Source organism: Salmo salar, chromosome ssa02 (assembly GCF_905237065.1).
Source record: "Salmo salar chromosome ssa02, Ssal_v3.1, whole genome shotgun sequence".
In the NCBI taxonomy this organism is placed as follows: domain Eukaryota; kingdom Metazoa; phylum Chordata; class Actinopteri; order Salmoniformes; family Salmonidae; genus Salmo; species Salmo salar.
Window position 1 is genome coordinate 45,210,636 of NC_059443.1, and position 22,214 is coordinate 45,232,849.

The 22,214-nt window shown below is 44.5% G+C and overlaps 1 protein-coding gene across 1 annotated transcript in view; it reads left to right on the forward strand.

The window, feature by feature from the left end:
- The window catches only part of LOC106581760 (melanin-concentrating hormone receptor 2-like), a 55,900-nt gene that overhangs the window by 17,444 nt on the left and 16,242 nt on the right, over positions 1 to 22,214 (forward strand). Inside the window, exon 2 of the mRNA XM_014164038.2 lies at positions 2,949 to 3,158. Coding sequence (XP_014019513.1) covers positions 2,949 to 3,158 — 210 coding nt within the window. The remainder of the gene's footprint in view (positions 1 to 2,948; positions 3,159 to 22,214) is intronic.

Sequence of the window (22,214 nt, forward strand, 5' to 3'; positions counted from 1 at the left end):
CTGGGAAATTTTCAGCTTCAAGAAATTGCGTACAGATCCTTGCAACATTGGGCCATGCACTATAATGTTGAAACATTAGCTGATGGCGGCGGATGAATGAACAACAATAGGCCTCAGGATCTCATCACGGCATCTCTGCGCATTCAAATTGACGTCGATAAAATGCAATTGTGTTCATTGTCCGTCGCTTATGCCTGCCCATACCGTGACCCCAACGCCACCATGGGGCACTCTGGTCACAACGTTGACATCAGCAAACCACTCACCCACATGACACCATACATGCCGTCTGCCCGGTACAATTGAAACCAGGAGTCATCTGTGAAGAGCACACTTCTGCCATTGGCCATCGAAGGTGAGCATTGTCCACTGAAGTCTGTTACGATGCCGAACTGCAATCAGGTCAAGACTCTATTGAGGACAACAAGCACACAGATTAGCTTCCCTAAGACGGTTTCAGACAGTTTGTGCAGACATTCTTAATTGTGCAAACCCACAGTTTCATCAGCTGTCTGGGTGGCTGGTTTCAGATGATCCCGCAGGTGAAAAAGCCAGATGTAGAGGTCCTGGGCTGGCGTGATTACATGTCATCTGCGGTTGTGAGGCCGGTTGGATGTACTGCCAAATTCTCTAAAATGATGAAGATGTTATGCAGCCTGGTCTCAGACTCGGCATAACATAGTACATTTAAATCCAGGACACTCAAATTAGTATGATATGTTACGTTGGTATGGTTACATAAGATAGAGGGTTATAACACAAACGTCTAGCAACCCAAAGCTTGTGAGTTCAAATCTCAATATGGGCAACTTTAATATTTTAGCAACTTTTCACTACTTTTTAGCTACCTTGCAAATACTTAGCATGTTAGCTAACCGTTCCCTAACCTTAACCCTTTGTTAACCCTGCCCCTAACCTTACTCTGAAACTTAACTGTAACCCCTAGCCTAGCTAAAATTAGCCATCTAGCTAACATTAGCAAACTAGCCAGAATTTCTAACATATACATTTAGCAAATTCTAAAATATTGTACATTTTGCAAATTCGTAACATATAATCAAAATTGTAATTCGTAACATATCATACGAAATGGGTGATGGACATTCACAAATGAATACATACCATGCGAAACGTAACATATCATACTAAATGGAGTGTCTCGGATAGCCGTACAGAATAATATGAAATTCTCTGAGACCAGGTTGCATTATGGTAGAGAAATTAACTTTCAATTGTCTGGCAACAGCTCTGGTGGACTGCAGTCAGCATGCCAATTGCACTCTCCCTCAAAACTTAAAACATCTGTGGCATTGTGTTGTTTGACAAAACTGCACATTTTAGTGGCCTTTCATCGTCCTCACCTGTAGAATGATCATGCTGTTTAATCAGATTATTGATATGCCACACCTGTCAGGTGGATGGATTATCTTTGCAAAAGGAGAAACGCTCATTAAAAGGGAATGAAACAAATTTGTGTCCAAAATTTGAGAGAAATATGCTTTTTGTGTGTATGGAGAATTTCTTGGATATTTTATTTCAGCTCATGAAGCATTGTACCAACACTTTACCTGTTGTGTTTGTAGTTTTGTTCAGTATAACTGCGTTCTAAACTGAAGACCATGATTAGTTGATTATTGGAGTCAGGTGTGTTAGCTGGGGCAAAAGTGTGTCACCAATCAGGCCAGCGGGGCCTGGAGTTGCCCTTCCCGGCTTACAGCTACAGAAAGTCAGAGATATGGGACTCAGTGGAAAGTGACAGTAGTAACATGGAACAATCAAACATTAAAGGCATTCTCTGGGGGATTTCACTCCACCGTACTGTACGTGTACCACTGCAGCACAAATTGGAAGTGTTCTCACTGTATTTGCTCCATGTTAAATAAAGGTTAAATAAAATAAAAGTTGGTGTCAGCAGGTCCTTTAGGTCAGTGTTTCCCAACTCCAGTCCTCGAGTATCCATAACAGTACACATTTCTTTTGTAGCCCCGGACCAGTACACCTGATTCAAATTGTCAACTAATCACCAAGCCTTCAATGTGTTGAATCAGGTGAGTTTGTCCAGGTCTACAACAAAAATGTGTGCTGTTGGGGTTCTCAAGGACTGGAGTTGGGAAACACTGCTTAAGGTGGAACAATTTACTTGAAAAGCAATCCTAAAGATCCCATTACCAGGCTATGTGTACACTGATTGTAGATGTCCTTTCCATTTCCATACAGAGTCAGTAAAATCAGTCAGTAAAATCAAATGCAGTGCATCATGGGATGTTCCCATGTGGGGAACCAAAGGGTAGAGTGAGGACCTCAGGCCACATGATAAAATAAGCTGAAAGGTGATGGTCAGGAGCCACTAGAGGACAGATGGCACAATTATTACTCTTTTGATAACTTTATTTTAAATCTTGCTCCACTGGGGTTTGTTAACTATAAAATAAAGGTTGTGAAGGAATCATCTCAAAACACAGCCCTACAATGTGACCTTATGCATTAAGCAGATTGGAGTTCCTTACTTCAACTTCTTAAGGGCAGCGCTGCCTTGAGAACATAAACTAATGCAATTAGCTATGTTTAGGAAAGAAATGTGATTAGTTGAGTTTAGGCAAGTAATTCCAATTGGTTGAGGTTGGGTTAGGGGTTGGGCTAAGATTACATAAGACATTTGATTGGTTAAGTGTACTGTCGGGAAGGGTTGGGTTGCGAACAAGCATGCTTGTGTATGAAAATGTGAATGTTAATGGCATCCTCCACCACCACGCACCACCACCAACCTACCTACCATTCTTTCTGCCCTTTGAGGCAGAACGGCCCTCAAAACAAAATTGAACAAGCACCGATTGTTGCTTTGTTGTTAGATGTGATAAGTATGCTGTAGTTATGAAGTCCACTATTGTTCGTTCTGAATGTATTTAACACAGAGTACAGAGAGTGTTAAGATGTGTGTTACTTTACAGGAGCACAAAGAAGACCGTTCCAGACATATACATCTGTAACCTGGCCGTGGCTGATGTGGTCCACGTGACGGTCATGCCCTTCCTGATCCACCAGTGGGCGCGGGGGGGGCACTGGGTGTTTGGCAGCGCCCTCTGCACCATCATCACCTCCCTGGACAACTGCAATCAGGTGGCCTGTGCAGCCGTCATGACCGCTGTCAGCCTGGACAGGTGAGTAATATGATATTGGAGTCAGTTTGCCTTGTGCTCTATTGCCGGTTGGCAATACCCGGTTGGCAATACCCGGTTGGCAATAGAGCAGAGCTAGGAGACCGGCACATAAAAACACCAAAATTACAATTAAGTAATCCATTTCTATCCTAAGCCCTGATCTTCACATTTTCATATTTGGAACATGTCCTTGCATGCCATGCACTGAGTATGTAATCAGACACTTCATTAGATTCTGATCATAATTTGGGAGTTAACCTTCAACAGCTTGGCAAAGTCAAGTGTCTCAGTAGTGGAAACAGGTGTAACGTCAGTTCAAATCAAAGTTTATTGGTCGCGTACACAGATTTGCAGATGTTATCGCAGGTGCAGTGAAATGCTTATGTTTCAACCATGCAGTAATATCTAGCAATAAAACATCCAAAAAGAAAAGACAATTCTAAACAAGAAATTAAGAAATCAGAACGAGCAATGTCAGAGACCAAAATATAAATAAACTCAGCAAAAAAAGAAACGTCCCTTTTTCAGGACCCTGTCTTTCAAAGATAATTTGTAAAAATCCGAATAACTTCACAGATCTTCATTGTAAAGGGTTTAAACACTGTTTCCCCATGCTTGTTCAATGAGCCATAAACAATAATGAACACGCACCTGTGGAACGGTCGTTAAGACACTAACAGCTTACAGACGGCAATTAAGGTCACAGTTATGAAACTTAGGACACTAAAGAGGCCTTTCTACTGACTCTGAAAAACACCAAAGAAAGATGCCCAGTGTCCCTGCTCATCTGCGTGAACGTGCCTTAGGTATGCTGCAAGGAGGCATGAGGACTGCAGATGTGGCCAGGGCAATAAATTGCAATGTCCGGACTGTGAGACCTCTAAGACAGCACTACAGGGAGACAGGACAGACAGCTGATCATCCACGCAGTGGCAGACCACGTGTAACATTTACATTTACATTACATTTAAGTCATTTAGCAGACGCTCTTATCCAGAGCGACTTACAAATTGGTGGATTCACCTTATGATATCCAGTGGAACAACCACTTTACAATAGTGCATCTAAATCTTTTAGGGGGGGGGGTTAGAAGGATTACTTTATCCTATCCTAGGTATTCCTTAAAGAGGTGGGGTTTCAGGTGTCTCCGGAAGGTGGTGATTGACTCCGCTGTCCTGGCGTCGTGAGGGAGCTTGTTCCACCATTGGGGTGCCAGAGCAGCGAAAAGTTTTGACTGGGCTGAGCGGGAACTGTGCTTCCTCAGAGGTAGGGAGGCGAGCAGGCCAGAGGTGGATGAACGCATTGCCCTTGTTTGGGTGTAGGGCCTGATCGGAGCCTGAAGGTACGGAGGTGCCGTTCCCCTCACAACTCCGTAGGCAAGCACCATGGTCGTGTAGCGGATGCGAGCTTCAACAGGAAGCCAGTGGAGAGAGCGGAGGAGCGGGGTGACGTGAGAGAACTTGGGAAGGTTGAACACCAGACGGGCTGCGGCGTTCTGGATGAGTTGTAGGGGTTTAATGGCACAGGCAGGGAGCCCAGCCAACAGCGAGTTGCAGTAATCCAGACGGGAGATGACAAGTGCCTGGATTAGGACCTGCGCCGCTTCCTGTGTGAGGCAGGGTTGTACTCTGCGAATGTTGTAGAGCATGAACCTACAGGATCGGGTCACCGCCTTGATGTTAGTAGAGAACGACAGGGTGTTGTCCAGGGTCACGCCAAGGTTCTTAGCACTCTGGGAGGAGGACACAATGGAGTTGTCAACCGTGATGGCGAGATCATGGAACGGGCAGTCCTTCCCCGGGAGGAAGAGCAGCTCCGTCTTGCCGAGGTTCAGCTTGAGGTGGTGATCCGTCATCCACACTGATATGTCTGCCAGACATGCAGAGATGCGATTCGCCACCTGGTTATCAGAAGGGGGAAAGGAGAAGATTAATTGTGTGTCGTCTGCATAGCAATGATAGGAGAGACCATGTGAGGATATGACAGAGCCAAGTGACTTGGAGTATAGCGAGAATAGGAGAGGGCCTAGAACTGAGCCCTGGGGGACACCAGTGGTGAGAGCACGTGGTGCAGAGACAGATTCTCGCCACGCCACCTGGTAGGAGCGACCTGTCAGGTAGGACGCAATCCAAGCGTGGGCCGCGCCGGAGATGCCCAACTCGGAGAGGGTGGAGAGGAGGATCTGATGGTTCACCGTATCAAAGGCAGCAGATAGGTCTAGGAGGATGAGAGCAGAGGAGAGAGAGTTAGCTTTAGCAGTGCGGAGAGCCTCCGTGACACAGAGAAGAGCAGTCTCAGTTGAATGACCAGCCTTGAAACCTGACTGATTTGGATCGAGAAGGTCATTCTGAGAGAGATAGCAGGAGAGCTGGCCAAGGACGGCACGTTCAAGAGTTTTGGAGAGAAAAGAAAGAAGGGATACTGGTCTGTAGTTGTTGACTTCGGAGGGATCGAGTGTAGGTTTTTTCAGAAGGGGTGCAACTCTCGCTCTCTTGAAGACGGAAGGGACGTAGCCAGCGGTCAAGGATGAGTTGATGAGCGAGGTGAGGTAAGGGAGAAGGTCTCCGGAAATGGTCTGGAGAAGAGAGGAGGGGATAGGGTCAAGCGGGCAGGTTGTTGGGTGGCCGGCCGTCACAAGACGTGAGATTTCATCTGGAGAGAGAGGGGAGAAAGAGCTCAAAGCACAGGGTAGGGCAGTAACAACACCTTCACAGGATCGGTACATCCAAACATCACACCTGCGGGACAGGTACAGGATGGAAACAACAACTGCCCGAGTTACACCAGGAACGCACAATCCCTCCATCAGTGCTCAGACTGTCCGCAATAGGCTGAGAGAGGCTGGACTGAGGGCTTGTAGTCCTGTTGTAAGGCAGGTCCTCACCAGACATCACCGGCAACAACGTCGCCTATGGGCACAAACCCACCGTTGCTGGTCCAGACAGGACTGGCAAAAAGTCCTCTTCACTGACGAGTCGTGGTTTGGTCTCAACAGAGGTGATGGTCGTATTCGCGTTTATCGTTGAAGGAATGAGCGTTACACCGAGGCCTGTACTCTGGAGTGGGATCGATTTGGAGGTGGAGGGTCCGTCATGGTCTGGGGCGGTGTGTCACAGCATCATCGGACTGAGCTTTTTGTCATTGCAGGCAATTTCAACGCTGTGCGTTACAAGGAAGACATCCTCCTTCCTCATGTGGTACCCTTCCTGCAGGCTCATCTTGACATGACCCTCCAGTATGACAATGCCTCCAGCCATACTGCTCATTCTGTGCATGATTTCCTGCAAGACAGGAATGTCAGTGTTCTGCCATGGCCAGCGACGAGCCCGGATCTCAATCCCATTGAGCACGTCTGGAACCTGTTGGGTCGGAGGGTGAGGGGTAGGGCCATTCCCCCCCAGAAATGTCTGGGATCTTGCAGGTGCCTTGGTGGAAGAGTGGGGTAATATCTCACAGCAAGAACTGGCAAATCTGGTGCAGTCCATGGGGAGGAAATGCACTGCAGTACTTAATGCAGCTGGTGGTCACACCAGATACTGACTGTTACTTTTGATTTTGCCCCCCCCCCCCCCTTTGTTCAGGGACACATTATTCCATTTCTGTTAGTCACATGCCTGTGGAACTTGTTCAGTTTGTCTCAGTTGTTGAATCTTGTTATGTTCATTCACATATTTACACATGTTAAGTTTGCTGAAAATAAACGTAGTTAACAGAGAGGACTTTTCTTTCTTTGCTGAGTTTATATATCAGCCTATTCACTCAGCCTATTGAGTCCACTGGTCCCACTCACATATAACTACCCTACGCCTTGAGGTCTTTCTACTCTCTCCAGATGAAATCTTGCGACTAGTGAGGTCCAAAATGGCCAGAGTCGCTCCCCTCCTCAAGAAACAAACACTTGACCCCTCTGATGAAAAAATTATAGGCTGGTATCCCTTCTTTCTTTTTTTTCCAAAACAGTTGAGCGTGCTTTCTCTGACCAACCCTCTCACTGTCTCTCTCAGAACAATCTTCTTTACTCTATCCAGTCAGGCTTCAAGACGGGTCATTCAACTGAGACTGCTCTTCTGTGTCAATCCAATCCAATCCAAACACTGCCAATCCTGACTCTCTCTCCTCTGTTCTCATCCTTCTAGATCTATCCGCTGCCTTCGACACCATGAACCATGGTCCCGTGGGGCTCAGTTGTTAGAGCATGGCACTTGCAACGCCAGGGTTGTGGGTTTGATTCTCACGGAGGATCAGTACAAATGAAAATATATGCATTCACTACTGCAAGTCGCTCTGGATAAGAGCGTTTGCTTAATGACTAAAATATAATATGTAAACATAATCCTCTTCTCCACCATCTCAGGCGTTGCACACTCTTGGATTGTATCCTGGCAGGCCGCTCCTACCAGGTGACTTGGAGAAGATCTGTGCCTGCATCACGTACTCTTACTACTGGTGTCTTTCAGGGCACAGTTCTAGGCCCTGTCCTCTTCTCTCTATACACCAAGTCACTTGGGCTCTGTCATATCCTCTGTCATTATAAAAGGCTGTCATTGTACAGAAGAATTTGTTCTTAACTGGCTTGCCTAGTTAAATAACGGTTAAATAAAAATCCTCACAGGGTCTCTCCTATCATTGCTCTGCGGATGACACTCAGGTAGCGACACACATCTCTGCGTGCCAGGAAGATATCTCAGCTAGGTTGTCGGCCACCACCTCAACCTCGACAAGACAGACCTGCTCTTCCTCCCGGGGAGGGCCTGCTCACTCCAAGACCTCTCCATCATGGTTGACTCCACAGTGTACCCCTTCCCGGAGGGCAAAGAACCTTGGCATGACCCTGGATAGCACTCTGTCATTCTCTGCAAACATCAAAGCAGTGACTCACTCCTTCAGGTTCATGCTCTGCAACATCTGTAGAATCCGATCCTTCCTCACATGATAAGTGGCGCAGGTCCTAATACAGGCACTTTTTATCTCCCATCTGGACTACTGCAATTCGCTGTTGGCTAGGATCTCCGCTCATGCCATCAAACCCCGGCAACTTATCCAGAATGCCGCAGCACGCCTAGTGTTCAATCTTCCCAAGTTCTCCCATGTCACCCCACTCCTCCGCACACTCCACTGGCTTCCAGGCGAAGCTCACATCCACTACAAGACCATGGTACTTGCCTACGGAGCAGAAAGAGGAACTGCCCCTCCCTGCCTTCAGACTCTGCTCAAACCCTACACCCCAACCCGAGTACTCACTTTCTGCCACCACTGGTCTTTTGGCCCTCCCACCCACACGGGAGGGCAGCTCCCGCTCAGCCCAATCAAAGCTCTTCTTTGTCCTGGCACCCCAATAGTGGAACCAGCTTCCCCCTGAAGCTAGGACAGAAGAGTCCGAAAACCTCTTAAAAGGCTGTCTTAAATAATCCCACAGTACCCCAACACACACCCCATCCTCACCCACCCCGCCTTTTGTAAACTAACACCCTACCAGCACTAACTTTGTTGATAGCTACTTCAAATGTGGATGGGGCGTGTTCTCTGCTGTCTCCTGTAGTCCACGATCAGCTCCTTCGTTTTGTTGACATTGATTGAGAGGTTATTTTCCTGGCACTACTCTGCCTGGGCTCTCACCTCCTACCTCTTGGCTGTCTCATTGTTGTTGGTAATCAGGCCTACCACTGTTGTGTTGTCTGCAAACTTGATGATTTGAATTGGAGACGTGTATAGCCACGCAGTCATGGGTCAACAGGGAGTACAGAAGGGGACTGAGCATGCACTCCTGTGGGGCCCACGTGTTGATGGTCAGCATGGTGTAGGTGCTGTTGCCTACTTTCACCACCTGGGGTCGGCCCGTCAGGAAGTTTAGGACCCAGTTGCACAGGGAGGGGTTCAGACCCAGGGTCCTGTGCTTAGTGATGATCTTGGAAGGCACTATGGTGTTGAAGGCTGAGTATTCTCACATAGATATCCCCCCCAAACCCTCTTTTACACTGCAGCTACTCTGTTTATCATATATGCATAGTCACTTTAACTACACATTCATGTACATACTACCTCAATTGGCCCGACCAACCAGTGCCCCCGCACATTGGCTAACCGGGCTATCTGCATTGTGTCCCACCACCGACCACCCGCCAACCCCTCTTTTACGCTACTGCTACTCTCTGTTTATCATATATACATAGTCAATTTAACCACATCTATCTACATGTACATACTACCTCAATCAGCCTGACTAACCAGTGCCTGTATATAGCCTCGCTACTGTTAAAGCCTCGCTACTGTATATAGCCTCGCTACTGTTATAGCCTCGCTACTGTATATAGCCTTGCTACTGTTATTTTTCACTGTCTTTTTACTGTTGTTTTTATTTCTTTACTTACCTATTGTTCGCCTAATACCTTTTTTGCACTGTTATAGCCTATAGATAAGCATTTAACTGTAAGGTCTACACCTGTTGTATTCAGCGCACGTGACAAATAACGTTTGAATTGATTTATTCCTCTTGTCCAGGTGGGATTGGGCAGTGCAATGGTGATCGCGTCATTCGTGAATCTGTTTGGGCGTTATGCAAATTGTGGTGGGTTCAGGTGTCGGGTAAGGTGAAGGTGATATGAAGGGTGCCGTCTTCTGTGTCCTGACACTCTTTGTGGTCACCAAAGATCCCATTGCATTATCGCAGTCCTTCTCAAATAGTGGGGCGCGATGCCAGGGGGGGTGCGTGTGACCCCGGGGAACATGCTTTTTTTTGCCGCAGGGAGTAGGGTTTTTTTTCACCAAACAAGAGCACACAGCACAGAGCAGGAGATATGAAGTGCAGATAACAAACCCTTAAGAGACACCATAGAAAAGTATTTAACAGGGATGAAAAGAAAGGCGGAAAGAGACAGAGATAATGAGACAAACGTAAGTCTCCCGAAAGCTAAGACGAGGAAATATGACGAAGCGTATGTAGCGCTTGGCTTCACTGTGACTACGGTGGGAGACGAGGAAAGACCGGTATGTTTACTGTGTCTAAAAATGTTGGCAGTGGACAGCATGAAGCCAAATAAATGAAGGCGTCACTTAAAGACATTACACCCCAATCACGCTGATAAGCCGCTTGAGTTTTTTCAGCGAAAACGTGCCGAATATTGCCAACAATCGTCCCGCTTTGTGAATGCTACTTCAGTAAACCAGCGAGCACTGTTAGCATCATATAAGGTGGCGTACCAAATTGCTCAGTGCAACAAAAAAAAAACACTCCATAGCAGAGGAGCTGATACTGCCTGCAGCATTAGACATGGTCTCTGTCATGCTGGATGACGCAAGTGCTGCAAAAATAAAAACTATCCCTCTGTCCAATGACAGTCGCCAGACGTATAAATGACATTGCTAACGATCTTAAAGAACAGCTGGTAGATAAACTCAAAGACAAACGTTTTGCCTTACAGTTCGATGAAGCAACAAACAAACAAACAGCAACAAAGACTGTTTGTTTATCGCTTATGTACGTTTTGACATGACAAACTCCCTGTGTGAGGATCTACTTTTTTGTAAATATGTCAGAGACAGAGCCACAGCTGAAGAGCTATTCAAAATGCTGGACTGCTTCCTGACTGAGAATGGGCTAAAGTGGGAGAACTGCATTGGTGTTTGCAGTGATGGTGCACAGACCATGGCAAGGATGAGAAAAGGACTTCGGGCACATCAAGAAGGCCTCACCTAATGCTGAGTGGAGACACAGAGAAGCACTGGCATCAAGGCACCTTTCCTCTGAATTAAGTGAGGTTATGACTGACATTGTAGGTGTAGTCAATTTTATAAAGACCAGACCACTAAAAACAAGAGTCTTCTCTGCTATCTGTGAGGAGATGGGAGCTGAACATCAAGCTGTGCTGTTTCACAGTGAAGCAAGGTGGCTGTCACGAGGAAAAGTCTTGTCCCGAGTTTTTGAGCTCAGAGAGCAGATAAGAATGTTTTCGGAGCAGGAGCACAAGTATGACCTCGCAGAAAAATGTAGTGATGAGAACTTCCTGGCACAACTGGCCTACCTGAGTGATATATTTGGAAAGCTAAATGAACTAAATCTACAGCTTCAAGGGAAAGATAAACACCTCCCTAAGGTCACAGACAAGATCAGCTCTTTCACTCGAAAGCTTGCAATGTGGGGCAGGCGACTTGATGAAGGAAATACTGATTCATTCGAGAACCTGCATGAATTTGTTGACACTACTGACTATGATGCCACCTCAGTGATTCCATATATTAAGGAGCATATTTCATCACTGATGGGATTCTTTAAAAAGTACTTCCCTGAAAACAGTTCCCAATATGACTGGGCGAGAGATCCTTTCAATGCACCAGCTCCAACTGGTTTCAGCTCTGCAGAGGAGGACCAGTTCATTGATATGACGTCTAACTCCACATTGAGACTGAGGTTCACATCACAGACACTAAGTGAATTCTGAGTGTAGAGAAGGCAGTATCCACTCTTAGGGCAGAGGGCCATGGGCATTCTTCTTCCTTTTGCAACATCTTATCTTTGTGAGACTGGCTTCTCTGCTGTTGCTGCACTGAAGACCAAGTACAGGTCCCAGCTAAACATTGAGCAGGAGCTGAGAGTTGCAGTATCATGCTTCAAACCCCGTGTCGAAAAGCTGTGCTCTGCAAAACGTGCTCATTGTAGCCATTAATCCTGACTTCCTCATTTTGATAAAAATCAGCACAAATTGTTTTATTCATTTTTGTTTTATAGGTCAAAGTATATCATATATTGTGCTCCTGAGTTAATGTTGCTGATCAATTTGAATGTATTATTATTTATTGATTATATTTTATTTTTCAGTATCAAATGGTCAAAAAATGTTTACAGTTTAAATAAGATTTGAATTTTTTTTTACATTTCAGGCAAATTGATGCACTTTAAGTCTTTTCTGTTACAGACTAAAAACAATGTTAATAAAGTTATTCTTTGTTGTAAGTTGATCTATATTTCTTTCTTTTTTCTTCTTTGTTTTCTTTACTGTTAATAAGGATACAATGTTATGCAGAGGTGTACTTATAACAATTTTATAGACAAATGATACTATTTACAGTCGCTGCGGAGAGTTGGGGGCGCGAAATGTTTACTTCTTCATAGGGGGGCGTAACAGAAAATAATTGAGAAGCACTGCATTATCGGAAGAGTACGGGTGTTAACCCCGGTGTCCTGGCTAAATTTCCAATCTGACCCTCATACCATCATGGCCACCTAATCATCTCCAGCTCCTAATTGGCTCATTCCCCCCTATAGGTTTTCCCCAGGTTGTTGCCGTAAATGAGAATGTGTTCTCAGTCAATTTACCTGTAAATATATATTCATTCATTCATTCATTCATTCAATTCATTCATTCATTCATTCATTCATACATACATACATACATACATACATACATACGGTTGAAGTCGGAAGTTTACATACACTTAGGTTGGAGTCATTAAAACTTGTTTTTCAACCACTCCACAAATTTCTTGTCAAAAAACTATAGTTTTGGCAAGTTGGTTAGGACATCTACTTTGTGCATGACACAATACATTTTTCCAATAATTGTTTAGAGACAGATTATTTAACTTAAAATTCACTCTATCCGAATTCCAGTGGGACAGAAGTTTACATATACTAAGTTGACTGTGCCTTTAGAGAGCTTGGAAAATTCAAGAAAATTATGTCATGGCTTTAGAAGCTTTTGATAGGCTAATCGACATCATTTGAGTTAATTGGAGGTGTACCTGTGGATGTATTTCAAGGCCTACCTTCAAAACTCAAGCAAAAGGCACTGACATCATGGGAAAATCAAAAGAAATCAGCCCAAAAGAATTGTAGACCTCCACATGTCTGGTTCATCCTTGGGAGCAATTTCCAAACGCCTGAAGGTACCACGTTCATCTGTACAAACAATAGTACGCAAGAATAAACACCATGGGACCACGCAGCCAAAATACTGCTCAGGAAGGAGACACGTTCTGTCTCCTAGAGATGAACATACTTTGGTGCAAAAAGTGCAAATCAATCCCAGAACAACAGCAAAGGACCTTGTGAAGATGCTGGAGGAAATGGGTAAAAAAGTATATATATCCACAGTAAAACGAGTCCTATATCGACATAACCTGAAAGGCCGCTCATCAAGAAAGAAGCCACTGCTCCAAAACCGCCATAAAAAAGCCAGACTACGGTTTGCAACTGCACATGGGGACAAAGATCGTACTTTTTGGAGAAATGTCCTCTGGTCGGATGTAACAAAAATAGAACTGTTTGGCCATAATGACCATCGTTATGTTTGAAGGAAAAGGGGGAGTCTTGCAAGCAGAGGAACACCATCCCAACCGTGAAGCACGGGGGTGGCTTTGCTGCAGGAGGGACTGGTGCACTTCACAAAATACATGGCATCATGAGGAGGGAAATTATGTGGATATATTGAAGCAACATCTCAAGACATCAGTCAGGAAGTTAAAGCTAGGTCACAAATGGGTCTTCCAAATGGACAATGACCCCAAGCATACTTCCAAAGCTGTGGCAAAATGGCTTAAGGACAACAAAGTCAAGGTATTGGAGTGGCCGTCACAAAGCCCTGACCTCAACCCTATAGAAAATATGTGGGCAAAACTGAAAAAGCATGTGCGAGCAAGGAGGCTTACAAACCTGACTCAGTTACACCAGCTTAGTCAGAAGGAATGGGCCAAAATTCCCCCAACTTATTGTGGGAAGCTTGTGGAAGGCTACCCAAAACGTTTGACCCAAGTTAAACAATTTAAAGGCAATGCTACCAAATACCAATTGAGTGTATGTAAACTTCTGACCCACTGGGAATGTGATGAAAGAAATAAAAGCTGAAATAATTGTATCTCTCTACAATTATTCTGACATTTCACATTGTTAAAATGAAGTAGTGATCCTAACTGACCTAAGACAGGGAATCTTTCCTAGGATTAAATGTCAGGAATTGTGAAAAACTGAGTTTAAATGTTTTTGGCTAAGGTGTATGTAAACCTCCGACTTCAACTGTATATGCAGTTGTGGCAAAAAGTTGAGAATTACACAAATATAAATTTTCACAAAGTCTGCTGCCTCAGTGTCTTTAGATATTTTTGTCAGATGTTACAATGGAATACTAAAGTATAATTACAAGCATTTCATAAGTGTCAAAGGCTTTTATTGACAATTACATGAAATTGATGCAAAGCGTCAATATTTGCAGTGTTGACCCTTCTTTTTCAAGACCTCTGCAATTCGCCCTGGCATGCTGTCAATTCACTTCTGGGCCACATCCTGACTGATGGCAGCCCATTCTTGCATAATCAATGCTTGGAGTTTGTCAGAATTTGTGGGTTTTTGTTTGTCCACCCGCCTCTTGAGGATTGACCGCAAGTTCTCAATGGGATTAAGGTCTGGGGAGTCTCCTGGCCATGGACCCAAAATATTGATGTTTTGTTCCCTGAGCCACTTAGTTATCACTTTTGACTTATGGCAAGGTGCTCCATCATGCTGGAAAATGCATTGTTCGTCACCAAACTGTTCCTGGATGGTTGGGAGAAGTTGCTCTCAAAGGATGTGTTGGTATCATTCTTTATTCATGGCTGTGTTCTTAGGCAAAATTGTGAGTGAGTCCACTCCCTTGGCTGAGAAGCAACCCCACACATGAATGGTTTCAGGATGCTTTACTGTTGGCATGACACAGGACTGATGGTAGCGCTCACCTTGTCTTCTCCGGACAAGCTTTTTTCCGGATGCCCCAAACAATCGGAAAGGGGATTCATCAGAGAAAATGACTTTACCCCAGTCCTAAGCAGTCCAATCCATGTACCTTTTGCAGAATATCGGTCTGTCCCTGATGTTTTTCCTGGAGAGAAGTGGCTTCTTTGCTGCCCTTCTTGACACCAGGCCATCCTCCAAAAGTCTTCGCCTCACTGTGCGTGCAGAGGCACTCACACCTGCCTGCTGCCGTTCCGGAGCAAGCTCTGTACTGGTGGTGCCCCGATCCCGCAGCTGAATCAACTTTAGGAGACTGTCCTGGCGCTTGCTGGACTTTCTTGGGTGCCCTGAAGCCTTCTTCACAACAATTGAACCGCTCTTCTTGAAGTTTTTGATGATCCGATAAATGGTTTATTTAGGTGCAATCTTACTGGCAGCAATATCCTTGCCTGTGAAGCCCTTTTTGTACAAAGCAATGATGACGGTACGTGTTTCCTTGCAGGTAACCATGGTTGACAGAGGAAGAACAATGATTCCAAGCACCACTCTCCTTTTGAAGCTTCCAGTCTGTTATTCGAACTCAATCAGCATAACAGAGTGATCTCCAGCCTTGTCCTCGTCAACACTCACCCCTGTGTTAACGAGAGAATCACTGACATGATGTCAGCTGGTCCTTTTGTGGCAGGGCTGAAATGCAGAGAAAATGTTTTTGGGGCATTCAGTTCATTTGCATGGCAAAGAGGGACTTTGCAATTAATTGCAATTCATCTGATCACTCTTCATAACATTCTGGAGTATATGCAAATTGCCATCATACAAACTGAGGCAGCAGACTTTGTGAAAATTAATATTTGTGTCATTCTCAACTTTTGGCCACGACTGTACACATATACATATATACACCAATATACATACATATATATGTGTGTGTGTGTGTGTATGTATGTATGTATGTATGTGTATATATATATATATATATATATATATATATATATATATATATATATATATACATACATACGACACACTACCATTCAAAAGTGTGGGGTCACTTAGAAATGTCCTTGTTTTTGAAAAAGCACATTATTTTGTTTATTTAAAATAACATAATAATGTTGTAAATGACTATTGTACTATTTTTTATGGAATATCTGCATAGGAGTACAGAAGCCCATTATCAGCAACCATCACTCCTGTGTTCCAATGGCACGTTGTGTTAGTTAATCCAAGTTTATCATTTTAAAAGGCTAATTGATAATTAGAAACCATTTTGCAATTATGTTAGCACAGCTGAAAACTGTTGTCCTGATTAAAGAAGCAATAAAACTGGCCTTCTTTAGACTAGTTGAGTATCTGGAGCATTAGCATTTGTGGGTTCGATTACAGGCTCAAAATGATCAGAAACAAAGACCTTTCTTCTGAAACTCGTCAGTCTATTCTTGTTCTGAGAAATGAACGTTATTCCATGCGAGAAATTACCAAGTAACTGAATATCTCATACAACGCTGTGTACTCCTCCCTTCACAGAACAGCGCAAACTGGCTCTAACCAGAATAAAAAGAGGAGTGGGAGGCCCCGATGCACAATTGAGCAAGAGGACAAGTACATTAGAGTGTCTAGTTTGAGAAACAGATGCCTCACAAGTCCTCAACTGGCAGCTTCATTAAATAGTTAAATAGTACCTACAAAACACCAGTCTCAACGTCAACAGTGAAGAGGCGACTCCGGGATGCTGGCCTTCTAGGCAGAGTTGTCCATTGTGTGTGTTCTTTTGCCCATCTTAATCTTTTCTTTTTATAGGCCAGTCTGAGATATGGCTTTTTCTTTGCATCTCTGTCTAGAAGGCCAGCATTCCAGAGTCGCATCTTCACTGTTGACGTTGAGACTGGTGTTTTGTGGGTATTATTTAATTAAGCTGCCAGTTGAAGACTTGTAATTGGATGAAACAATGAATTTGGCATTACTGCTATTCGCCAATATAAACACATTGAATAACAGATTCACTACATGGGACAACAGATAGTCCTCAAATAAATCTAATGAAAGTTTGTTCTGAAGTGTCTGAGCGATATAAAAACGATCAGTCTATTATCCCCTTATTTTATGCACTAAACTATCTCCAGTTTTCTAAAGCAATGTGGGACATTAGACTGGAATAGGGAGAGATTGAATATGTCCATAAACTCTCCATCCAGCTGGTCTGCACATGTTCTGAGGAAACGGCTTGGGATGCCGTCTGGGCCAGCAACCTTGCAAAGGGTTAACGTGCTTGAATGTCTTACTCACGCCGGCCACTGAGATCGGGAACACACACTCCTTGTGAGCGGCGAGGGCCCACGTCGGCGGCTCAGTGATCTTCGCCCGCCGTGCCCACGTGTGGCGGCTCAATGGGCGAAGAAGGGGTTTTGCTTGTCCAAGATTGAAGCGTCGGTGTCCGCGACGATGCTGGCTTTCCATTTACAATCCATGATTGTCTGGAGTCCCTGCAATGTGCGTCTTGTGTCTGCAATGTGCATCTTTGTCCCTGTACTGTTGTTTTGCCTCTGATTGCCTTACGGAGATCGTAGCTGGTCTGTTTGTACACGTCCATGTTCCCAGTCACTTTTCTATAGTGAAATGTGGTGGTTTGCGTTTTCAGTTTTGCGTGAATGCTAACATCTGTCCACAGGTTTTTGGTTTGGATAAGTTCTAATCATCACAGTAGGAACAACAACCTCTACACACTTCCTAATACACCAAGTCAGTGTATATGTGGATACTATTCCCAGAGGTGACCCAGAACATGTTCCTGTCCATGTGATCAAAACAGTCTTGAAGAATAGATTCCGATTGGTCAGACCAACTTTTAACAGTCCTTACCATGGCTGCTTTCAGTTTCAGTTTCTGTCTACAGCCGGGGAGGAGCAGGATGTAGGCGTGATCTGATTTGCTGAAGGGAGGGTGGGGGAGGGTCTTGTATCCGTCCCGGAAGGGAGAGTAACAATGGTTAGTTTAGTACAGTATTGTTCCTAACATTTCCTTTCACAGGAGTTGTAGTGTGAAAGGTTTTTAAAGGAAAACTCCACCCAAAAAAACGATATTTTTGGTATTTGTTTCGTTAGTCCATTGTTGATATAGTCCCAAAATGTAACTTTGAAACTGCAGGAATACCGCCGGTTTTTCTGTATTTTAATATAATGGATGGTCAGTCCTTGCATCCATAGTTCTGTCTTTGAATTTGATAGTGGTTACATTTCTCCAGCCCCAAACCCTCAGCTTTTTACTGAAACAGGGGTGGGGTGAACGCTTTGTTATTGTTTCTACTGTTGATTGCCGCTTTAACGTCGATGATAAAAAAAATCGGATTTGTTTAATATTTGCCTATGTTGTAGCTTAGACCCTACCTTATATCATCTGAGGTTTTTGTGTTGTGCCCGCCATCAGTTGAGACACAACATGCTCTTGAATACAGTGTGGGTGTCATTTCAATCATAGAAATAGAATTCATAGAATGGACCTATCCCTTCAGACCACTGCAATTTAGCTGGTATACCATTGAAATGGAATTAAAATTGTAACTTTTAAATACTACCACAAAGATGCCTGCCGGTCCACCAACTATCGAATGTCAATTTAGTTATTTTTTATCGCTTTAGTACTTTTTTCACAAGCCTGTGGTACATTTTCACAACTCTTAGTACAAAACTTCAAACTGGTCACATTTAACGCAGCCAGTCTTTCATTCAAAACCTTCCATTGTGCATTCATTTGGATTGTAAGCATCTCTCACCACACAACCATTGATTCAAAATATACGTGTATTGTGAAATGTAATGAGAACATTGGTTTAATCACCAAAACACAACATAATGATATCTTTTCAATTTAGTTGTTTTACCTACCAGTTAATCCAATAGAAAACAATGCAAGATACAGGGGGGTGTAGGTTGATCTATGGGTGGTTAGGGGAGAGAGGGGCAGACGTGTTTGTTTTGGTGGTGTGTGATGAGTGAGTGATTGCATCCCACATCTGTTGACAATAATGTAGAATTTCCACTGCCAGCCCCTTATAGGTAACAATCCCTCGTAGAAGTGATTATATTACTACACATATTCTTTTGTGGGAATAAATTAAGATATGCAAGATGTTTTAATATATATCTGATCTGTATCTTCCGCCCGTGGTTTGTCGTACTTGTGCTTCGTTAGCGTTTCACTACGACTCCGTGTGCATTAATATATTGTGGCTCTTGCCACAAACTGTCATTTACCTTACACAACTTGCCGACTGGCTTGTTCTGTGTGTGTGTTGTGAATTGCTTTAATATGCTGCTCCCCGCGCTGAAGGCGCGGGTTCTCTGTTAATTATCTTGTAGGGTTTTTTCTTGTTCTTTCCCCTGTAGAGTGTGAGTATCGTGGGAAACTATGTTGAGACATTAACTTTGGGGTTCCTTAATGGCGTTACTCCATATGGTGCTGTTTTTACTGCTTGGATTTTAACTTACGACACCAATCGCATAGGGGGCAGTATTGTCACTTTCGGATGAAATACATGCCCATATTAAACTGCCTCCTACTCAAACTCAGAAGCTAGGATATGCATATTATTAGTGGATTTGGATAGAAAACAATCTGAAGTTTCTAAAACTGTTTGAATGATGTCTGTGAGTATAACAGAACTCATATGGCAGGCAAAAACCTGAGAAAAATCCTACCAGAAAGTGGAAATCTGATGCGTGGAATCTTTCCAAGTCATTGCCTATCAAACACACAGTGACTAAGGATTCATTTTGCACTTCCTAAGGCTTCCACTAGATGTCAACAGTCTTTAGAAAGTTGTTTGAGGCTTCTATGATGAACAGAGAGCGAACAAGAAGGTGGGGAAGTTGTTGACTCAGGGAAGGACATCAGTTCATTGGTGCGCATTCACGTGAGGAGTTAGCTGTGTTCCAAAACGTTTTTCAAGACAATGGAATCGTCCGGTTGGAATATTATTGAAGTTCTAAGTGAAAAAGGCCCTAAAGATTGATGCTATACAACGTTTGACATGTTTGAACAAACATAAATATAACTTTTTTTACTTTTTGTTGTGACATTTTCCGCGCACTTCTTACATTTGGAGTAGCTAACTGAACGCGCTAACAACAAGGAGCTATTTGGACATAAATTATGGAGTTTATTGAACAAAGCAACATTTATTGTGGACCTGGGATTCCTGGAAGTGCCTTCTGATGAAGATCATCAAAGGTAAGAGAATATTTCTAATGCTATTTATGATTTTAGATGACTCCAAAATGGCGGGTATCTGTATTGCCTAGTGTATTTTTCTGAGCGCAGTACTCAGGTTATTGCATAGTGTGCTTTCCTCTTGAAGCTTTTTTGAAATCTGTCACAGCGGCTGCATAAAGGAGATGTTCATCTATAATTCTTTGAATGACAGTTTAATATTTTATCAACGTTTATGACGAGTATTTTTGTAAATTGTTGTGCTGATTCACCGGCAGTATTCGAGGGAAAATATTTTCTGAACGTCACGCGCCAATGTAAAATGCTGTTTTTGGATATAAATATGAACTTTATCGAACAAAAAATGCATGTATTGTGTAACATGATGTCCTAGGAGTGTCATCTGATGAAGATCGTCAAAGGTTAATGCTTCATTTAGCTGTGTTTTGTGTATTTGTGATGCATCTAGTTGCTTGGAAAATGGCTGTGTGGTTATTTGTGTCTATGTACTCTCCTAACATAATCTAATGTTTTGCTTTCGCTGTAAAGCCTTTTTGAAATCGGACAACGTGGTTCGATTCAGGAGAAGTGTATCTATAAAATGGTGTAAAATAGTCGTATGTTTGAGAAATTGAAATTATTAGATTTGTGGCTTTGAATTTGGCGCTCTGATTTTTCACTGGCTATTGTCAAACTCAATCCCGGTGTCGTATGAAGTTTTAAACCGGTTGGTAATATTGCAGTTGGTGTAAAACAAATAAATCATATCCATTACCTGGTTGCTGTTTTTTTTGTTTGCCTGTTTTTCCCACAGGGTACTTCCCCTGTGTTTGCAGAGGTACTGGGTAGTTTATCCCTCACCGGGTTCATATTCCTCCAAGCGGGTCACGACATAGCTCTCCCATGGCGTCAGACCCCTGCTCTGTGGCCTTGTTGGCTTGGCTGAGCTTATGGCTTCCCTTTGACAGGTGTGATGGTGGCATCCCCCCGGTGATCCGCATACCTTGTGTATGCACTGCCTGGGTTTGAGCCATGCGGAGAGGGTGGTGGAGTGACCTACTGGATGCCTGTTTTGTGTGGTGTTCTCAGAACGCCTGCACCTGGCGTGATTGGAGGCCATGCGCGAGTGGGTCGGCCAGGCTCGGGCTCAGGCTGGGGACTAGCTCCCTCCCTCAGGTGTGGTGCGGCAGCAAACTCTTAGTCACTCTACTGGGCCCAGTACCCCTCCCAGGAAGTGTGGCCGGAGCCACGGCAGGCAGAGCTGGGATCACCTTGAACGGAGGGCGCATGCCCTGCGTCAGGAGGTTAATAGCTTCGATGACGACAACAGCTGTTCCCTTTTGGCCAGTGATAGGCTGTTCCTGGGGGGCGATGCTGGCACTGTTCACCACCATGAGCGGGGCTACCATGCTGACAGGCCATCAGAAGCCGCTAGCGGGGCTTCATCGCCCCCAGCGGCTCGAGAGGCTATGAGGAGTCTACTCACTTGGATAGCCACTGCACTGGATATCAACTGGTGGACAGTGATGGCTCTCCATCTGTCCCCATCTCTGCTGAGTTCCGCGAGGCTTTGCAGGAGAGCTGGGCCTCTGCCTGGGCAGAACCCACGACTGAAGGCGGGACCCCCCTAGAGACTTTGATGCGGACTTGAAAGTCACATACTTGAAAGCCACACCTCTGCTCTCTTGGTCACCTTACAAAACGGTGCCATGCTGCTGCAGGCCTACCTGCAGACTCTGTTTTCCTGGCTGCAGGAGGGCACATAAGAGATCCTCCGGGAAGTAATGGAGGTGTCTCGCCTGCTTTCCCTGCTCCAGAGGGATGTGGCCCGCGCCAACGGACGGTCCATGGTGCAGGTGGTTTCTCCCATCGCCATCTCTGGCTGGCTCAATCTCGTCTGCCACCTGCTCTCCAGAGCACATTTGCCACTCACCCAATCACCCCAGAGCTGACGTTTGGCCGAGGGGTTGATAACATTCTAGAGCAGACCGATAAGGTTTGTTGGGACTGGGAGACCCTGAGACGGTTCATGTCGCCTCCTCAGGTCCCGGTTCCAAGGCAGATGGACCGTCGCCACCTACCTGCACCCAAACGACAGTGGGGTCCCTCCCCATGCCCCATCGCCTCGTGCTAAGGAACGACAGCCGGGAGGTGCA